The sequence below is a fragment of the Colletotrichum acutatum genome, assembly GCF_030867785.1.
Source record: "Colletotrichum acutatum strain CBS 112980 chromosome Unknown BDZ83scaffold_30, whole genome shotgun sequence".
Classification (NCBI taxonomy): domain Eukaryota; kingdom Fungi; phylum Ascomycota; class Sordariomycetes; order Glomerellales; family Glomerellaceae; genus Colletotrichum; species Colletotrichum acutatum.
Window position 1 is genome coordinate 203,909 of NW_026849024.1, and position 17,565 is coordinate 221,473.

Below are 17,565 nucleotides of genomic sequence, written 5' to 3' on the forward strand. Positions count from 1 at the left end.
CCTCGTAGGGCTGGGAGGAACACTTGGGGGCGGCAGCGGAAGGATTCTGAGTGTGTCTAATGGCCGGTATGTACGAGTGTACGGAGAAGGGTTCCGTCGGCCAAAGGTGTAAGCGTAAAAAATACGTGTTGAGGGCGTAGGTATCTGTACGGCCACGTACAAAGGTCCCGTCCGTCTGGCCAGCCACGGCACCGGCTGGCCTGCGAACAGACCATGACGTAGTAGGCGCGGTACTCGAATTTGGTCTCAGTATGGATACCTCTCTACCATAAGATTTGTCGGAGCGAAGCGGTTCGGGTGAAAAACAGCGATTCTTCGTGATGGCGACAGTGTAGAGTTTGAGGGGATTCATTCTTGGATGACGTCGACGTATCTAGGGCAGAGCCGTGCCGCCCTTCTGCATATGTTGTCGACGAATCGGCAGGAAGTATACGCGGCTTTTCTGGCTACGCTCGTGAACACGGAAGGCAAACCAGAAGAGGCAGTTCAACCCTTTTCCCAACATGAACATGCATTCCGCCGTGTGGTGTGACCTATGCGTCCGGTGCAGGCAGCCCTAAATCGCTCTGCCCTACAGGGCCAGAAGACATCGGGTACTCGGCGTGCCCAAGAAGACCTGGCTGTTTTCCGCCAGTCTGTGAGGTCTGTGAAGCTGCAACGATATTGGCGGCGTTCGACCAGAGACGCCATGGTCTGAGGCACGGCGCTCCCAACTATCGCATTTCTAATCTGCTGACATATAACGACCAGCGCCCGCAACCTGGTCTATGCTGTCTGTGCCGCCGCGAAACTTCCGGAGGTCAGGCGAGGGTTAGAAGAGCTAGGTATTATTGAGGGTGCGTGGCCTCAAACCTGTCTCTTGACTCTTCAGGTAAACGCCCACTTCTTAGCTTCGATGTGAGCTTTCAGGACATCAGAGCTTGTTCGAGCCTTTGCGAAGTCGGAGACTTCGACAGCCTCTCGGCGACTTTGACTAGGTCGAGGTGAATCCGGGGTAAGAGGCACAGCCCTCCCCCATCGGCCAAGGATGCCGAAAAAGTCGATCAGATTAACAGTAAGATTTCCTTTCAACAAACTGTGTCCCTTGGCCGAATTTTGGTGGACCTCGTAGCATCATAGATTCGGGCCCCTTGGTGTAGCATGGTAGATTTGGCATTTGGTGCACAGAGCCCGTTTCTGGCAAATCATTAGGAGAAAAGCATGATCTGATCCCATAAAGAGTATGGGAAATGCAAAACACTGAAGAGTCGGTGACACTAACAATTTTAGAGTAGCAGTCAAGCGCGATTTTCATCTCTTTGCAGCTCCATGCCGCAATTATATGTAGGAGAGCGGAGAAATCCCAAGCAAAGTGGGATTCTGCGGTGCCCACTGCACGCATGCGGGTTTCTTGTTCACAGGGCAGTGTTGTATGCCGCGTGCCGCGTGCTGTAGAAGAACGGGGAATATGAGGAGTCCACGGAACCCCCAGCTCGGTGGGCTACAGCTCCATGAGCTGTAAAAGGCGAGATGAGAAGATGCAAGACAATTCTAAAACGTCTCTGGCGAAATTTCTAGGGCCCGTAACATGAAACGCAATGGTAAGCAGTACGTCTTCCTGTGGAGGTTCTCATTTGATGAGTGCTCGTGGGTGACAGCGTCATTGGTGCAACGGTACAACCTGACTTCGCGTGCCGAGTGCTTTCGACAACATTTCGGTTTACGACTTCACAACCTGGGCCTTTTCCTTATTGAGTCGTTTACGATGGATCAACTGCTTGGCCGGTGCACTGTGTTCATTGCTTTCAATGGGTCCCAAGGGGCCCATCACGCTCCCCATCCTTACTATCGGAGCTTGGGGGCGAGTCCCGAGATTTTGGAGCTCACTCGTCCGAGACCGTGGCATGCCGCATGAGCAGTGAGCAGTTCAAAGTTCAGAGTACCAGGCGACCCTGGTCGTCTGGTCTCCATTTCGATGGGCAGTCGCCAACGTGGCAGTTGTTCCTTTACATACTTCAAGGGTTCAAGGTGCCAACAGCAATCGCATCTTTGCTGCTTTGGGGAACGAGCTTCTGCTGTGTACTCGCGGTGATTCGGGTTATCCGTATCGACACAGCTAGTCCGGGTCCGATACGGAGTGGTTATTGCAACCTAGCTCAATGTGGCTCCGTAGGACTTAGATTAACATTCGGATAGCAAGGTCATGATGAAAACCAGACTTCAATCGTCAACGGCCAGAACTCAGGCTTTGGGAGCCAGTGGTGAGGCCGAGGTTCACATCGCTCAACATAACGAATAAGTCGATGATATCTCCTATCGAAGGTGGCAGATGCTCCCTAGCCTTCCACGAGTCCACGCCGATGACGACTTGGGGGCGTAGGCGAAAGTGCAATGGATCCGGGATTGAAGCGTGGCATTGCAGCTTGTCCTCGTCGACCCGAACTTGTGTCGAACCTCGAGATTCGTCCAATGTTTCGCAGTCTTTCCTAGCCTGGCAATTCGTAAATCTGGCCAACGATTGTCCGACCGTAATCTTCGATCTTTCCCGCTTCTTGCGTCTTCCATGCGTATGCGTACGTCTCACATAATCAAGGATGGGTCAGGACGTGGCCTGTTGATGAAAGCGCAACGATCCGCGATGACTGTGGAAGTGGTGAGAACTCAAAGCGTCGTATTCGGGCCTATTCCACTCTCATAGACATGGGTCGCTCGAGTAAAGAGTCATTTTCTTAAAAAAATACTTGTTGCGTTCGCATCTGGCAGAGGCTCGATTTTGAAGGGTTTCCAATGTCATCGGATGCAAGCCAATGATTTCGCAGCTCGTCGCCTATTGCGCGCCCGTGCTTCCGTGGCTGATGGTAACGTCTGACTGTTATCAGAACCCCACGGCTTCACGCTGGGCATTCTTCCTTCTCTCTCGATTTGAGTTTCTCAGCCTCTGCGGTCATCATATTGTGTCCAAATGCTTGTTTGGGCGGCAGACCAACGGGCCACCTGGGGATCGATCTCGTGGCTCGAATGCTGTCCATCGCTTTGGACATACATGTGCGCCGTGGACCAGGCCACATGGTGTGAACAGGTGAGCCAGAGATAATTGGCTCAGATAAACGCTGGCCGTCAACGCCATCGGATGTTTCCACCAGGCAAAGTGTAATGTGTGCCAGTATGCCTGGAAGCGTTCGTAACCCAAAAGGCGGGAAATCACAATCCCAGTATCCATAAAGAGGCTTCGGATATGATACTGCGTGGCCAAGAAAGAAGCTAGAGTTGGTGAAAATAACATGGTCATCAGTGCCAACCCGACCCAACCCCAAAGTCTAAGCCTTGTGGGATTCATATCGTAGTGGCAGGGACTTTCCCGGTAAAATCGATCAAGTACTGCGGATCATAGACGCTTGCCGTATTCCTCAAGCTCTCTGTATCCGTCTAATGTGTCAGTCGGGAGACCTCCGCTTGGAATGTGTGGCTCATCTCTCGGCCTGAGCCCGTTGCTGATGTGATTAGGGTGACTGGCGTTGGTGCAGTCCACAAGCCCGGGCCTCAATGGGGCTGCACCTCGTCCGAAGCTGTAGCTCTGGGGGTCCAGCTCGAAGCGGCCTTAGAGCGACGATCACGTTTTGCGTCTCAAGGCAGCAACAAAATGCACCTTGGACCAACTCGCCCTAGGTTTCTCCGTCTAATTTAGAATATGCAGCACTTTCGGGACGCCGACTCACGGCTTGAGATGCTGCCGGGCGTCAGATGCAGTTCGACCGCAACGGAAACTAGCCGCAACATGGAGGCGTTGGTGCAAGGCCACGGATGGCCACTGAAGTGACTTGAAACAGCGATGAGCAGCGTGGGCTTGCAACAAGTGTAACGCCGCCAATGGTGACAGTCGACGTTGGCTCAAGTGAGGTGGCGTCCAGACTGGTGGGTGTGGTGTTCCAGAGGGGCGGGCAGCTCATTGTATGTACGCGGGTAGGTATGGTAGCTACAATCATGGTGGTGGTGGGACTGAATGGGTGCTTTTAGAACTCTACCAGTAGAGCCGAGTCGGAGAAGTAGTCGTGCAATGCGAGGCCCTTTTGTTATGACGGTTGAGTTGTACCGCTGTAGATGTGCTGTCTGCTGACGCCCTTCACCGGCAATGATGTGCATCGTCCTTTCACTCAACGAGACTGGGCCGAAGACAACTGTTGCTTGAAGGCTCTTCCCCACACGTTGGAGATGATGACATGGCGTGCCTTCGAGGGGGGGGGGGGGACTTTTGTCGGCTGCTGAGCGGTAGAAGCTTGTGGAGAGCGACGGCGCATCTGATGAGCGCCCGCGAGAGAGAACGATGAAGACGCTGTAAAATTGAGAGACCAAGCAACGCCCCGAGTTCCCGGGCGAGCCCTATCCGATATTTAGTTTAGTGAGCTTCGAAATTGAGCTGGGTGTGCTAGGAGCAGGTAGCGCGGCAACGATGCGGCACCTTAGGCCTGAGGCTCAGTGTCTCCTCACCCCAGCCCTAAAGGGCGTCAAGGTGCGGGCGACGGCGTCATGTGTAGTCTCTTAGTGCGTCGGGAAGTGACCGAGGTCGTGATTCGGGAGAAAGACGCTGATTGAGTAAAGTAACGAGCTAGATGTGGTCAAGACTCCAGAGACGCCCCATGATTCGGACAACAAGCGACAGAGGACGCTGACGCCGAGAAGATGAGAAGGTCAACTACAGCGTGGACAGCCGAGCTGGACTGACAGGCTTGACGAGGTACAGAAGGATGAAGCGCAGCCAAGGACTGGTAGAAAGAGTCTGCCTAACAGCGATGCAAACATGCGAGAATAGCGGCGATGTGATGGGGACGGAGCCTTGTCGCCGCGATGGCAGTGCAGCGGGGACATCTGTATCCGTACGGGTACTGATGTTGCGGTGAAGGCACACCTTGAAACCCGTTTTCCAACAACTGCCTAGGACTTTCTTCGCTTGCTCAGGTTGCCGATGGCTGAGTCAAGTGATTGGATGGCATGACATGGCTTGAGGGCTGGTCGTGCGTTCTCTGTACGAATATCCGTACGAAGCCCAGTGGGAAAAGATGCAGCTGTATCTGTTTCCGTATAGGCACTTCCATCAGTAGCAAGAGTGGGTGAGTGGAAAGAACGACTGGAGGTAAGTTCGGAGTACTTCGTACCTTTCCATGTCGACGTTGATGGGGGAGGGGTGTGCGGTAAGGTAAGGTAAGCCGTTGACGTTACCGGGCCTGCCCTTGCTGCTCTGGACCTTAACGACTGCCTAAGATACCTGGTCTGGCCTGGCCTCGCCCATCCGCACCAAGATCTCGGGACCGGACGAGGTCAAAGCCAGCCGGCGTCTGGCAGTAGCCACCAAGGGTGTATTCTGCCGGCGGGAGAGAAATTGGAAAGGAGATGGGGTTGAAGACTGTCAGTGCCTGAGATGAAGTGAGGGAGTGAGCTTTGCCAAACACAGCTGCATCGCTTGAAAGGTGGGTTTGCGTCCGTAAGTGTGGTCTGTGCACTCCATCCCGGTCCTGAGGTACTCCGTAGACAGCAAGTGATGACCAGCGCAGCGGCGGCGGCAGGCAATTCCCAACTTGTCCAGCTTCCATCCCACTGTACTTCACGAGTCGGAGGCTGCCACTGCTCACCTCAGGCCAACAAGGTGCCCTACGGAGTGTGCCCTACGGAGTACGTCTCCGAAGTATACCGAGGTCGGCTGCGTTAGGTTAGCCCGGCGAGGAACTGTACCCTCCTTACCTAAGGTACTGCGTACCTACACTACAGGTAGGCAAGTAACTAAGTACTCCCGGATCCACTTGAGGGTTGGCCCCGACCAGCACGGTCTGTCGATCAGAAGCTGACTTAATCATACCGAGCAAGCACGGTTCACTGCTTGGCATGGCAGCAAGCTGGGGTCGACCTTCATCCAACATCCAAAGAACGAAACGATGTATCCCTACGAAGTAAACATTGATGAAAGGTGTCCATAGGGTAAGATGATGGTTACCGGGGTAGAAACATCAACGGGTTCGTTGCAGAAAACTTGGTCAGAAGGGTATGAACTTTTGTCAATTGCATTACGCTGGATTGCTCGATAGGTGGTCTCGAATAATTCAGCCCAACTCGGCCACGATAACAGCAACAGGAACGATCACGAAGAAACTTGAGGCAAGTTGCATCCGTGTGAAGGGCGGACTACGGGTAGACGGTTTATCCGTACCTAGTAGGTGATGACGGGTCAGACTCAGACATGAGATTGGTCAAATAAGCCGAGACGCCCGAGTTCCTCACCTCATCACCTTGGGAAAGTCAGGGATAGGCACGTTCAGTGTCTTACGAATATTTACAGTGTGGCGTACAGGTCAGTGTGGAAAATGTCCATTGGCTTGTTTCTCCATGCTGACGCCTGACGGACGCTATTTGGCTGTCCCGCGCGGGAGAGCTTCCCAGATCCATGCCTTCCATTTGTGACCCTACCTTTGAGGTTGATTACAAGGCAAGATAGGCATCTGTCGCCATTGGACGACTCAACTTCTGTCATGGCCGAGGAACCTTGGTCGCCCGACGTCTCCCTCCTGAGAAGAAAAAAAACCCTCGCGAGATAAGAAAGTTGACCCAAATTTGGAAAGACGAACAACTGATTAGAAGGAGGTCGAGAAATAGAAGAAAGCAAGCAGACAAAAACAAAGCCAAAGCCAATTATTGACACACCCAAGACACCCACCCACGTCTTGGACGTACCTTAGGTATGGAAGTTGGGACTTTGACATTGGACAGCAAAACGCCTAGCGCACGTAGCGCACCCACTGCGGCTACCCTGGCGCAGACATCTCACACGCTCGTCTAACCTTCTAAATCGAGCTATTGCAGGTCCCATTTGCCGCTGCGATGCCGGTCGGGTTGGTTGTTGTCCTAAACTAAGGTATTGGTAATCCGTCATCCGAATGTACATTGCCCCAATGTGCGTAATAAAGTAAGGTAAGGTCAGGTCAGATGTACGGAATTCTAGTGCTCATCCTCGTCCGTACACCCACTTCCATGTCTTGCCCCGGATACGGACTCGGAGCAATGAGAGACGACACAAAGCCGATGCGCGGCGGGGTCTGTCGACGACCCCATACCTGACGTACATCCGTACGATATTGCCTTAGTTCGTCGTGTTTTACGCTCGCCCGGGATTGGTTATCTTGGTGGCATACGGATACTCCGTACGGATGGAACAAGAAGTACGGGATAACGTTGAGTCACCTCCATGTCTCCCGTCGGCATAAATGGAAGGAATGGCAGGCAGGGTAGACTGGACTTACCTTGAACACAGTAAGTATGCAAGAACGGAGTCCGTATCCGTAAGGTACCTTGAGGAAAACATCTTGAAGAAGATTCTCATGGAAAAGAATTGTCGTGATTTTCCTTGTTCGTCCCCAAGGCGGCACCTGCCTTACCTTGCCACGCCTTACTGTGCCGTACCGTCCGTAGGAACGTCCAGGTAGGTACCTTAGTTACCTGCCTTACGTGAACCCTGGATACGTACTCTGCCTGCTCCGGTTCCCCATGAGGGGCTCTTCTAGACCCGAATAAGATTAGATCCTCAAGACCCATACAGTACGTACCGCATCTCGCGCTTTCCCGACCGACCATACACCGTGCATCTCCCGACGAACGACAGCTCCAATTTCCAAGGCCTTTTTTTTTTTCTTTTTTTTTTCTTGCTCCCATTCTTCTTCAATTATCGTCTCACCCAACCTGCTCACCTTCTCTCCACCACCAAATCCAAGACCGGGCCACATACGGACAAGCAGCGACAAGGATCCCGATCCTTTATTCTCAACCTCTTGGGGGAGTTCAAGGGACTGGTCATTCCCTCGCCATTTGCCGCCCCTGGTTTCTTACATCCTCCCTGGGTCTCCTCTCCTATCCGCCCTCCGTTTCGCGAATACGTCCTGCTCGCGCAATCTCTCTGTTGAACGCCGCCTGCACTTCGATGGAGACGGCCAACACCTAGCCCGTTCTAAACCGTCCTCCCGTGTCAATCTCTCGTCTTCACCTAACCTATCCGGGCATCTTGTTATTCTGCAGTGCAGCGGTATGGATTGGCTTCCGCTTCCGCTTCCTTCGTTCCCAATTTGAGTCGCCCTTCGTTGTGGACACTGCCCAACCCGCCCGTTGAGAGCATCTAGTGTCCGGCTTCTTCTTCAAACGGTTTCCTTCTATCGAAGCACCTCATTCTTCCAATTAGAGCTGGGAATTCGGTACCGCTGCTTGCCCGCTATCTGGCTTGCTGTCGATGCTGCCAAGAAAACAGACGAATGGAGAAAAAGCAAAAACACTGAGAATGAGAAATATTCGTTTCACGGCTTGGACAGGGCAGCGTCACAGCCCATCGGACCAACATCAAGTTCTTGCTCTGCCTGTCCAATGCCGGGCTAGGTTTGCTACGCAAAACCGCCGTCCCGACGTACTGGCTCCCGGCCCAACACTGCCATTTCCTGGGGCCCAGTGGTCAGTCACCTACTGCAACTTGGACAACCTCAAGAGGGCATGGACACAGGATGCCACACACACACACACACACACACACACACACACACACACACACACACACACACACACACACACACACATACACACACATACACATTCAACCACACACAGGCTTCCTCGGCACACACACCTGCTGCTAGGTCCAGCATCCTACTACCACATCATTTCATCTTTCCTCGGTGTTCTCTTGCGCGCGCAGCGGCTCCTCAGTCCTAGCTTGCTGGAATATCACCTCGTTGGATCGATGATCGAATGCCCTCAACTCAGGGTACTCAAGACATACAAACACGGCCCCTAGTTCCCCGTCAATGTCGAAACTGCTGCCCCAATAGGGAACAAGGTCAATTGAGGTCCCATTACCCACTATTCCCCGATCACAGACCGGCTGGGACGGGTTCAAGTCAAGGGCTCCCCCCTCCCCGTCACCAACATCCGTGGACCGTCGTCTTCTTCCCTGAGCCCTTCCCCAAGGCCCAGCACCAACACACATACCCAGGGTGTAAGGTAGCTGACCCAGAAACCCAGAAACCCAGAAATTCAGAACCCAGTGGCCCGTCTCTGACGGCCAGCCAGGGCTCGAGCGATGTCATCCATGATCCATCCTCTACTTTCCACACCTCTTTCACCTAGTGCCTTAGTGCGCACTAGCCATAGCCCTGCAGCCCGTCTCAAGCTTGAAGCAGGGACGTTGACCAGGGCGTTTTCGTTACGGCTGCCAATGCTTTTGCTGGAAATGCTGGAGCCTATCGATCCCTTCCCCGTCCCCGCCACAGCCCCATGTCTTTCTTCACTCGTCAACTGTGCCCATCTGCCCATCATCCCCCTCTACTGTGTACGGATACCTCAGCACGCTCAGCAACTCTCACTCACTCTTACTCTCACTCTCACCCTCACTCACCAGGTCCCATTAATTCTCCATTGCATGTCACTCTCACTCGCTCACACACCTCTAGCAGCGTGCCTCCGCTCTGCGCGCGCTTTCGCTCTTACACCATGCGCTAGGAATTCTCTCGCCCACTCTCACCCCCATTTACACCCCCTCCCCTCCGCTTCCAAGCAAAAGTCTGCCCTCGTACCCCATCTTATACACGCCCCCTTGTCCCCCCCCCCTCTGGTGTTTTGCGACCACACCCCCCACACCCTCCTCTCCATAACATAGCAGTATACACACAATGGGCTCTGGTACCTTACTCTGTTCTCCGTCCTGGCCTGGTCACTCAATCCCATCTCTGTTCTTACCCTGAACCCCTGTTCACCGTCTGGACTTACCTCCATGTAGTGTAGCTTGTCTCTTTGAACATGCCCGTCTTGTGTCTTCTCTCCTCTCATGCGATGGAAAAGGTACGTCCAGAGGTCGGGATCTGGGCTACCATCTCCACAGCTTTTCACTGCCCGCTTGCCATTTATAAGACAGTGCCCGCTCCTGGGCCCGTGAGGCTGAGATCTTTAACCCTCTGGTGATATCCAAGTTTAGCATCTGTGATCTCGTTGAACCAAAAGCCTCCACCTGGCAAGCAAGCAATCCTTCCTTCTCCAGACCTCAAAATCGTTGCCTGATCGCACTGGTCTCGTTATAAGTCTTCGATCCGGGTCTTCGAGTATCACACATCGTCACTGGCTTGATACAACTCATCAACTGGTAACAACGCTTGGACATACACATCAAAGGTATACTCTTACAACAAGTACATCTCGACATCAACTCTTCAACAACCTCGCCCGTATGTGCCATCCAGAGTTTCTTCATCGTCGTCCTTCTTCTTTATCAATGGCTTCCAGTTTTTCTGAGCAGGGTTGCGAGGACTCTTACTCACTTCCACCCAGATCTAGAGCAGGGAGCCGTGTATCAGCTACTGCTGCTCAATTCGCCAACATCCAACTAGTCGATTCCCCCAGAACGCTACCGTTAGAGTCCAGCCCCTCGGTCAGGTCTGAGGCTCTCCATTCCTCCGGCTATATCAGTCCCAACCCGCCCAACTCCGCAACCTTTCTCTCAACCTCCAGCTCACAAGGATATTCGCCCTTCCCTCTCCTACCTCCCGAGATCTTGAACGCAGCAGAGTGGAACGAACACGAGGTACATCACACTTCGGATTCGACCCCTCTAGTCAGAGTGGACCCCGCCCAGGACTACTCTTCCAACCAGTCCTCTCCGCCACTGCGAACTGGAGCAAGCATGAGGTGCGCTTCCAACATTGTACCAGCCACTAGACTATAAAGACCATCTAACACTTCCTTCTTCTTCAGCACTGTTGCTATTCCATTTGACCCTTCGTTCACCATGGGTAGCCGATCAGCATTCACTTGGCCTGGTAATTAATCTTCCATTTCCACTCCCCTATTGTACCCTTCTGGGATCCTCTAACATTCTCAACTTGAAGGTCTCGACAACCCCGAAGCAAGCGGGTCATTACTCGGTCACAACCTCTCTTCCCTCGGACACCATCACCAAGACGCCAGCCTCACACCCCCAAGTGGTTCCAGATCAGTAACAGCAAGTCCGCCACGGGGGACTTTGACACCAGAGCAGAGGGAATTGAAGAAGCAGAGAGACATGGCTCGTCGAGATTCCAAGGCATCACAACGCGTCCACAGAGCTGGTAGCAACCCCTACATCCATTCGCCTCCCCTCAGCCTACCCGACGTCTCTTCAACAATGGGCGTACCAGTGTACACAACAGCACCGGCGCCAATCTCCCTCCTCGCAGAGCCGACAACTTCTATGGGATCATCATCATACCTCCCCTCTTACAGCCCACCTCTATCAGACCATGGCTACCAGAGCGGATACCCACCAATGGCCCAGGCCTACAGCATGGGTGGCATGGACTACTCCAACCAGTTCCAACCCCCAGCACAATACGGGTATGTTGCAAGAGAAACCGGCGAATCGAAGAAAGACGCTTTGAAACTGATAAAACCAACGCAGAAGTCGACACTCGATGCCTGTTGGACAAGACCCGAGCCTGATGTATGGCGTGCCGCCATCGATGGGCCCCGGAGCCCCAGACCAAGGGGGTCACGTCAGAGTGGTGCAGAGCCGGCCTAAACCTCAATGCTGGGAACACGGTTGCAACGGAAGACAATTTTCAACCTTTAGCAACCTCCTGAGGCATCAAAGAGAAAAGTCTGGGCAGGCGACCAAGGCGACATGCCCTAATTGCGGCGCCGAATTCACGAGGACGACGGCAAGGAATGGCCACCTTCTCCACGACAAGTGCAAGCAGCGCCGAAACACGTGAGTGCTTGTTGGTTGTTAGAACCAACAGCACGCGATAGGGGAGAGAAACCCAGCAACAACAACAAAAGTCCCTTTTTCCAACACACACACGCAAGCCACGCAAGGACCTTACAGCCGTGCTATTTGCGGATGGAGGGGTGAAAAAACCAGATCCGTTTTACCATTCGAACTGTACATGTTTGGGGCATTGAGCATTTACTTAAAGAGGAAACGAGAGAAGCCGAGGAGGGTTACAAAAATATCGCTGGAAAGGAGGGGGGAGTCACATAGGTAGAAGTTGCCAATGAGCTTGTCATTGGCATACTTTTTGGGGAGGAGTTTTCTGTCATTTTTTTTTCTGTTTCTTGGTTCTTTTATTTGTGTTGTTTGGGTTTTCTTCTTGGGAGGTGTTTTTTTGGTTTGTTTTCGCTTCGTCATCTTTTGCGTTCTCACGACAATTTTGGAAGGCTTTTGTTTTTTCCTGGAAGCAGCGGCAAGAGCAGCACCAACGGCACAAGACGATCAAATCGTCTAGATGGCATATCTTCTTCTACTCAAATTTTCGGTATTGATGTCGATATCGATAGATCTTGAAATATACCCTTTCACTAGCGTCAAAAGAACGCATCTTTCTACACATGTTCCAATCTCGCTCTCTCAGTGCATCAGCATCAATATTAGGGACATGCAACAACTCCCATTGAAAATCAAAATAACGCCGCCCGTCAAAATTAGAAACCCAGTTGTCCGTCTTACCAACGTCGTCTCGTCTGGTCTCGTCTTACAACTCATCTGTAAGACGGACATGGCACCCGGCTTCCGTGGAGAAACCCTTTTTTCTTCGTGGTTATTTTGGACCAGTAACAAGTAACAACAGTGCGCGCAGACCCAGCGGACCTGACATCCGAACTTTTGGGCGTGAGAAAACAAATCTTGTTGCCTTGAAGGATAAATTACAAGCATCCTTGAACGCACGTCATATCGAATAATCAATTTTTTGTTCTCTTCGCTCTTTCGCTCTCTCGCTCTCATATCCGCCTTATCGTTAGTCTACATGTGAAAGACATTACCAGGAGGGAGGGGGGTCTGGCGGAAGTGGTGAAGCGGGAGAAGGAAAAAAAAGAAAAAGCCTCTGCAACCCCGGCACTTTTTCGCTTGAACCCCTGGCAATCTCGAAATTGGGTGAGTCGCCCGCAACCGGCAGCCCGCAATGTCTCTCAAGTTCCCTCACGCCCACCCCACCCCTTTCTCTGTTTCGGGCATTTGTTACCACCGACCATGGAAACGACCAAGCTATCCAAGCTAGGGCCCTTGAATCTTATGAGTGAGAGAGGGGGGAGGGAGAAATGTCCACTTTCCAAAACAATGGGAACTTCGAAGAGGGGCGGGCCCAAGGAACAATTGTTGTTGTTGGCGGCCGCCAAACGACGCTGTGACGCTGGGTCCCTTGTCAAGGCGGCCGCGGAGGCCAAGTACTGTAAGAAGAGTGAAAACGAGGTTGGAAAGACGAACAGGGACCTGCCCTTCTCTCCCCCAGGCATACAAAGGAGGGAACAATAAGCATTTTCGCTGGGAAGGGGTTTACGAGATGACAATGGAGCTCCCCCCGATCATGCGGCGTAGCTTGGTAGGCTAGTTGGATTTGGAATGCGGTACTCCGTGAGGGAAAATGGGGACAACCAAGCTGGGAATATGAGCACATTACCTTACGTTGCTTTACACCCGATGTCGTTGGATCTTTTGTCAATTCGTCAGAAATGGAGATACGACGGATTGTGGAGGGTTAGACGTCGGATGGACCAAGGTTTGGACGGACGAAGGAGGGGGGCGGCGACGACATTTCCAGCGAGGGCCATGGGAGGAGAGGAAAGGTCCTAGCTTTCGGAGTCGCTCTCCGTCCATAGGAGAGACGCTGATGCATAAGCGCCAGCGCCAAGTGAGCTATGAGCCGGGGGCTTCCTAGTGATGTCAAGATCAGTCGAGCGGAGTTGGGGAGGAGACCGTCGTGCTTTATCCGACTTTTGCAAGGGCCCGGCGGAGACTCAAACACTCGGGGGTATCCCCCGGTTCCCAGCCGTGGAACTCACGGATCGTGGGGCTGAATTCCAGGCCACCGGCGGGAGCAATCTATCGTCCACGTGTACTTCGGATGGAGAGGTGTGAGAGAATGGTATCCGTGATCTGGGAGACTGGTACGCGGCGCGTCCAGCATCCCATCTCGCTTGATTACTATCGCTTGTTGACATGGAGGACCATCGGATGATATCAATAAAATATGGAGATTCTTGGTGATGGACGGACGTCCCCTCTTCGCGCCGGTGCCGGACCGAGACGGCGCGGAGCCAACTGGGAGGGGGCTTTGGCGCACTTTGAAGATCAATATATGATGCCATCCATGACTTGGGGTGGCTCCAAAGAGTCTTATTTGCGTGTCGTAGTCCTAGAACCGGGATGGCTAGCAGAGCCGCTGCGAACAAGTGGCTGCCGTGCAACGTTGAGAAGCCGTGGAGTCGAAAGATGCTTTACCAAGTTTACGGGTCGACTGGCGTAGGATCGGCACCATACAGACGGATAAGGCAGTATTTTAGACGTCCAGATTGGCCGCGGATGAGATTGCCTTCTTCTCGAATTCCTCATCTTTTGCCCAATACCGGAACAGCGAAGCTTGCAGTGATTTTCTTCTCGCGAGAATTGCTGACTTGACGTCCATCGGGCCAGAGCCGAGAGAAAAACGCTAGTCGGCAAACCATCCAGAGTTGAGCGACACATGCAACGAATACTTGGAAGAGTATGCAGTTGGCCGAATCAGGCTGGCCGACTTGCATGCTGCCATCGGACCAGGCAACGCAAGAGGGGCCAGTTGACTCAACCCAAGCCTCTTCTGTCTAGTGTAACTGGTCCCGGCGGGCAATGGAAGACCCGCCTCCCGTCGCAACGGACCTGGTTGGGGGGCTAGGAACCTGGGACCCGGGCTCCCAGGGCTCACAAGGGAGAGCGGGCAGCGATCACCGTCGCAGACAACCCAGACAAGCCGGGTTCAGTCAAGGCAACGAAATTTTCTTGCAGATGGGCTGCTTAAAGTTGTCTCGCTCGACCAGCGTATCCGTATTCAGCAGTCTGGACTGTAGGCCAGGAGTGGCAGGCCAAATTTCTTCTGAGCAGGAAAGCATTCCGTAAAGCTTAGGGTTATGATATCTTTTGGGCCAAGCGGGCTGCGATACGGTGAGCAAAGAACAACCGGCAAGGTGAGGGGAACAGGACCGGGATACGTACCGAAGATGAAGGTAAGGCAAGGTACGTACTTATTGGAGAAAGGGAAAATGCTGGTGGTGTGTGGTCACCGTGGTGTGGTGTGTGGTCTAGCTGCCCCCGCCTTCACCCCTCCCCCCATGTTCGACACAGCCGCGATGGAAATAGGACGGGTCCTAACTTGTAGGGAAGACGTTGGTAGGCCGTAGGCGTCCCTAACGATGTCGGGTCTAACGTCTATCGAGTCCATCTGATTAAGGAAAGAGGTTGGGGTTGGAGGGTTGATCGCGACAAGCCTGCCTTTAGGCATCAAAATAAGGTCGAATTGGAGATGCACAAATCTCGTTTGAGCTGAAATGAGTTCTTGCTTCTGAGAACTTGAGGCTTGGAACGGCCCGCCAGGGCGAGAAGGAATAGACGGGCGGGCGGGCGGCGGCATACCGCGGCTGTTGACGCAGGTAGTTAGCAGACTTGTGCGGTAGTCATGGCTATGGTGGAGGTGGACATAGTCGTTGGAGCTCGGTTTCTCTGTATCCTGACGAATAGACAATGACGATGACGATATCGTCGCTTGCTCTTCTGGCCTTGAGGGTGTCCTGTCGATGGCTGCGCGACGCCCACGCGCCTCTCAGAGGTCTTCCGCGGGAGGATGGGGCACAGAACCAAGTGATGCTGCGTCAAGGGCGTGTCATCCTCCGAGTCCGAGAATGACAAAAGAACAAACGCAGCCCAGTCCGAGATCAACGTGGTATTGAGGAGCCATGCAATGCAGATGCAGTGCGAGGGAAGACGATGTGGGTGCCACCCGGTTGGTGTCGACGACCTGGTGATGGATCAGAAAGGGCTGGCCTGGCAAGTTGTGAGAGCGACACTGCAAAGGTGAGGGAGATATCTTACTGGACCGCCCGGACTTTTAGAGGGTCGCCCCCGCCGTCTGTCAGCCCTCACCCAGCAGACTGGAGGAGGGCAGGCGTGGCAGGGTGCAGGGGACGCTGCGGATAGATGTGAAGAAAGTGCAGTGCAAGACCACAACGGTGGGTACCTTACCTTGCTCTGGTCTGTACGGTAGAAAGGTACGTACGGAGACGACACCTTACTCCTGGGTACGTAGATATTTCGTGTATGGCTACGTTACCTCCTTTCCTCTCAGTTGACATATTGCATAGATTCCGCGAGGTACGGATACTGGGCGGTACCCTTGCTGGGCGTGCAGGTCTGGAAGCGACGATTAACTGTAGGTACTGTATCAGCAGTGAAGGCAATCCTAACCTACCTTACTTACCTTACCTTACCTTAGTCAATGCTCAATACGCCGCTCTGTCTCCTTATTGCCACTTCTCATGGGAGAGTCGAGACTGCCATACCTTGTCCCACCAACCCCAGAGACATCATCCTTACTCCGTACAAACTGAATCTTCGGTCTCGAGGCAAGCTCTCTCGTCCGAAATCCTTGCCGGGTTCACTGAAGACGTTCATCCTTGGTTCTGGCTCGTGCTTGTCGGAGTTTCTCCGCCCCCAAATTTCAATCCCAGGGTGGAGCGAGCGGTTCAAGTCGCTACCCGAAACTCTCGCAAGGGCCAAATGTTGGTACCTATTGCAACATCAACTTCGCCAAGTGCCCAACGTCGTAGTACTGTGGTCGTAGTGTATACTTCGCTCTTCCTCCACACCCCGACTTGCCTTCCCATACAACTCAATTTACTCTTTCCTGAACCCCCTTTCTGGGGAGACAACTCGACACCCTGCCTTGTGAGGCACATGGCTAACAAGGAAAAGCCAGGAGTGGAAGACGAGGCGATAGAGCCGTGAGTAGAGCATAAGCGGCTTTTGTGTCGTAAGGGGGGAGAAGCATCATTCATGCGCTGGATGTGCCCGCATCTGTGCTCCGTACGGAGTACGGGTGGTAAAAAAAAGACAAGGGGTACCACCTGATAGAATCTGATGTCATCTTTCGCAAGTCGCCTGCCATGAGAGTCGATGTGCGGTAAAACACCGAATAAGAGTTGAGAGAGAGCAAGAACAATGTCGTGCCCGTTATGCCTAGAACTCCGCATGGGACCCAGCCATGATTAGAGAGGCCCGAGGTTGACGGTTTGATGAGGAGACCCTATTCGTAATGGTTCAAAGGAAAAGCGTGACGAAAGATCAAGAGATCCAAATCCCCGTGTATATGAGCGAGGAAGGGTTGGGGGTACGAAGGGGTCCAGTATCGGTGGGGGCTGGCGATGGCAAGTATCCGTAAACCTGCTCTTCCGGGCTCAAGCACAGGTACCAAAGGTGCCTGGCTGGCTGCAATACTTGGGATGTGCAATGATTGGTCCCTGGTTTCTGGATCCAACCTCCAGGTTACTCTTCTGCAACCTCGATCTTACTCCCGAACAGGCTCGGGAGTAAATGCCTCGAACGCATGGTAGCCTTGTGGGATTCCATAGCCTTTGTCCGTAGTGTACAGATACGGACAGACGTCAATAATCGAGCCCCCCTGAGATGTGATCCGGGGGCTCCCCGTGCTGGGTAAACGCTAGTCTGGGCGGATGACTACCACGCCAACCGCTCAAGAGTCGAGATTGCAGTCATTAGAGTGGCCTCATGCTCCACAT

General features: G+C 53.2%; 2 protein-coding genes across 2 annotated transcripts; one reads left to right on the plus strand and one right to left on the minus strand.

Annotated features, from left to right (window-relative positions):
* Window positions 1–10,264: 10,264 nt before the first annotated feature.
* BDZ83DRAFT_573922 (uncharacterized protein) lies at window positions 10,265–11,738 on the plus strand (the record flags this gene model as incomplete). Its single annotated transcript, XM_060504662.1, has 3 exons — window positions 10,265–10,641; window positions 10,900–11,361; window positions 11,462–11,738. The coding sequence occupies 3 exons, from the start codon at window positions 10,265–10,267 to the stop codon at window positions 11,736–11,738; spliced, it is 1,116 nt and encodes a 371-aa protein (XP_060366780.1).
* A 3,265-nt stretch (window positions 11,739–15,003) lies between these two features.
* BDZ83DRAFT_252328 (uncharacterized protein) lies at window positions 15,004–16,260 on the minus strand. The gene is made up of 3 exons (XM_060501935.1): window positions 16,013–16,260; window positions 15,471–15,788; window positions 15,004–15,411 (listed from the first exon to the last, which is right to left on the minus strand). The coding sequence occupies exons 1-3, from the start codon at window positions 16,120–16,122 to the stop codon at window positions 15,054–15,056; spliced, it is 786 nt and encodes a 261-aa protein (XP_060366781.1). The 5' UTR covers window positions 16,123–16,260; the 3' UTR covers window positions 15,004–15,053.
* Window positions 16,261–17,565: the final 1,305 nt, after the last annotated feature.

Excerpts from the sequence above, each read along its gene's own strand:
- BDZ83DRAFT_252328 (XM_060501935.1), bottom strand. The coding sequence starts at position 16,122 with ATGTCAACTGAGAGGAAAGGAGGTAACGTAGCCATACACGAAATATCT. Across the intron at positions 15,789-16,012 it reads ACCGTACAGACCAGAGCAAG|GTCGTCGACACCAACCGGGT; the intron begins GTAAGGTACCCA and ends ATCCATCACCAG. Across the intron at positions 15,412-15,470 it reads AACCGAGCTCCAACGACTAT|CCGCGGTATGCCGCCGCCCG; the intron begins GTCCACCTCCAC and ends CTGCGTCAACAG.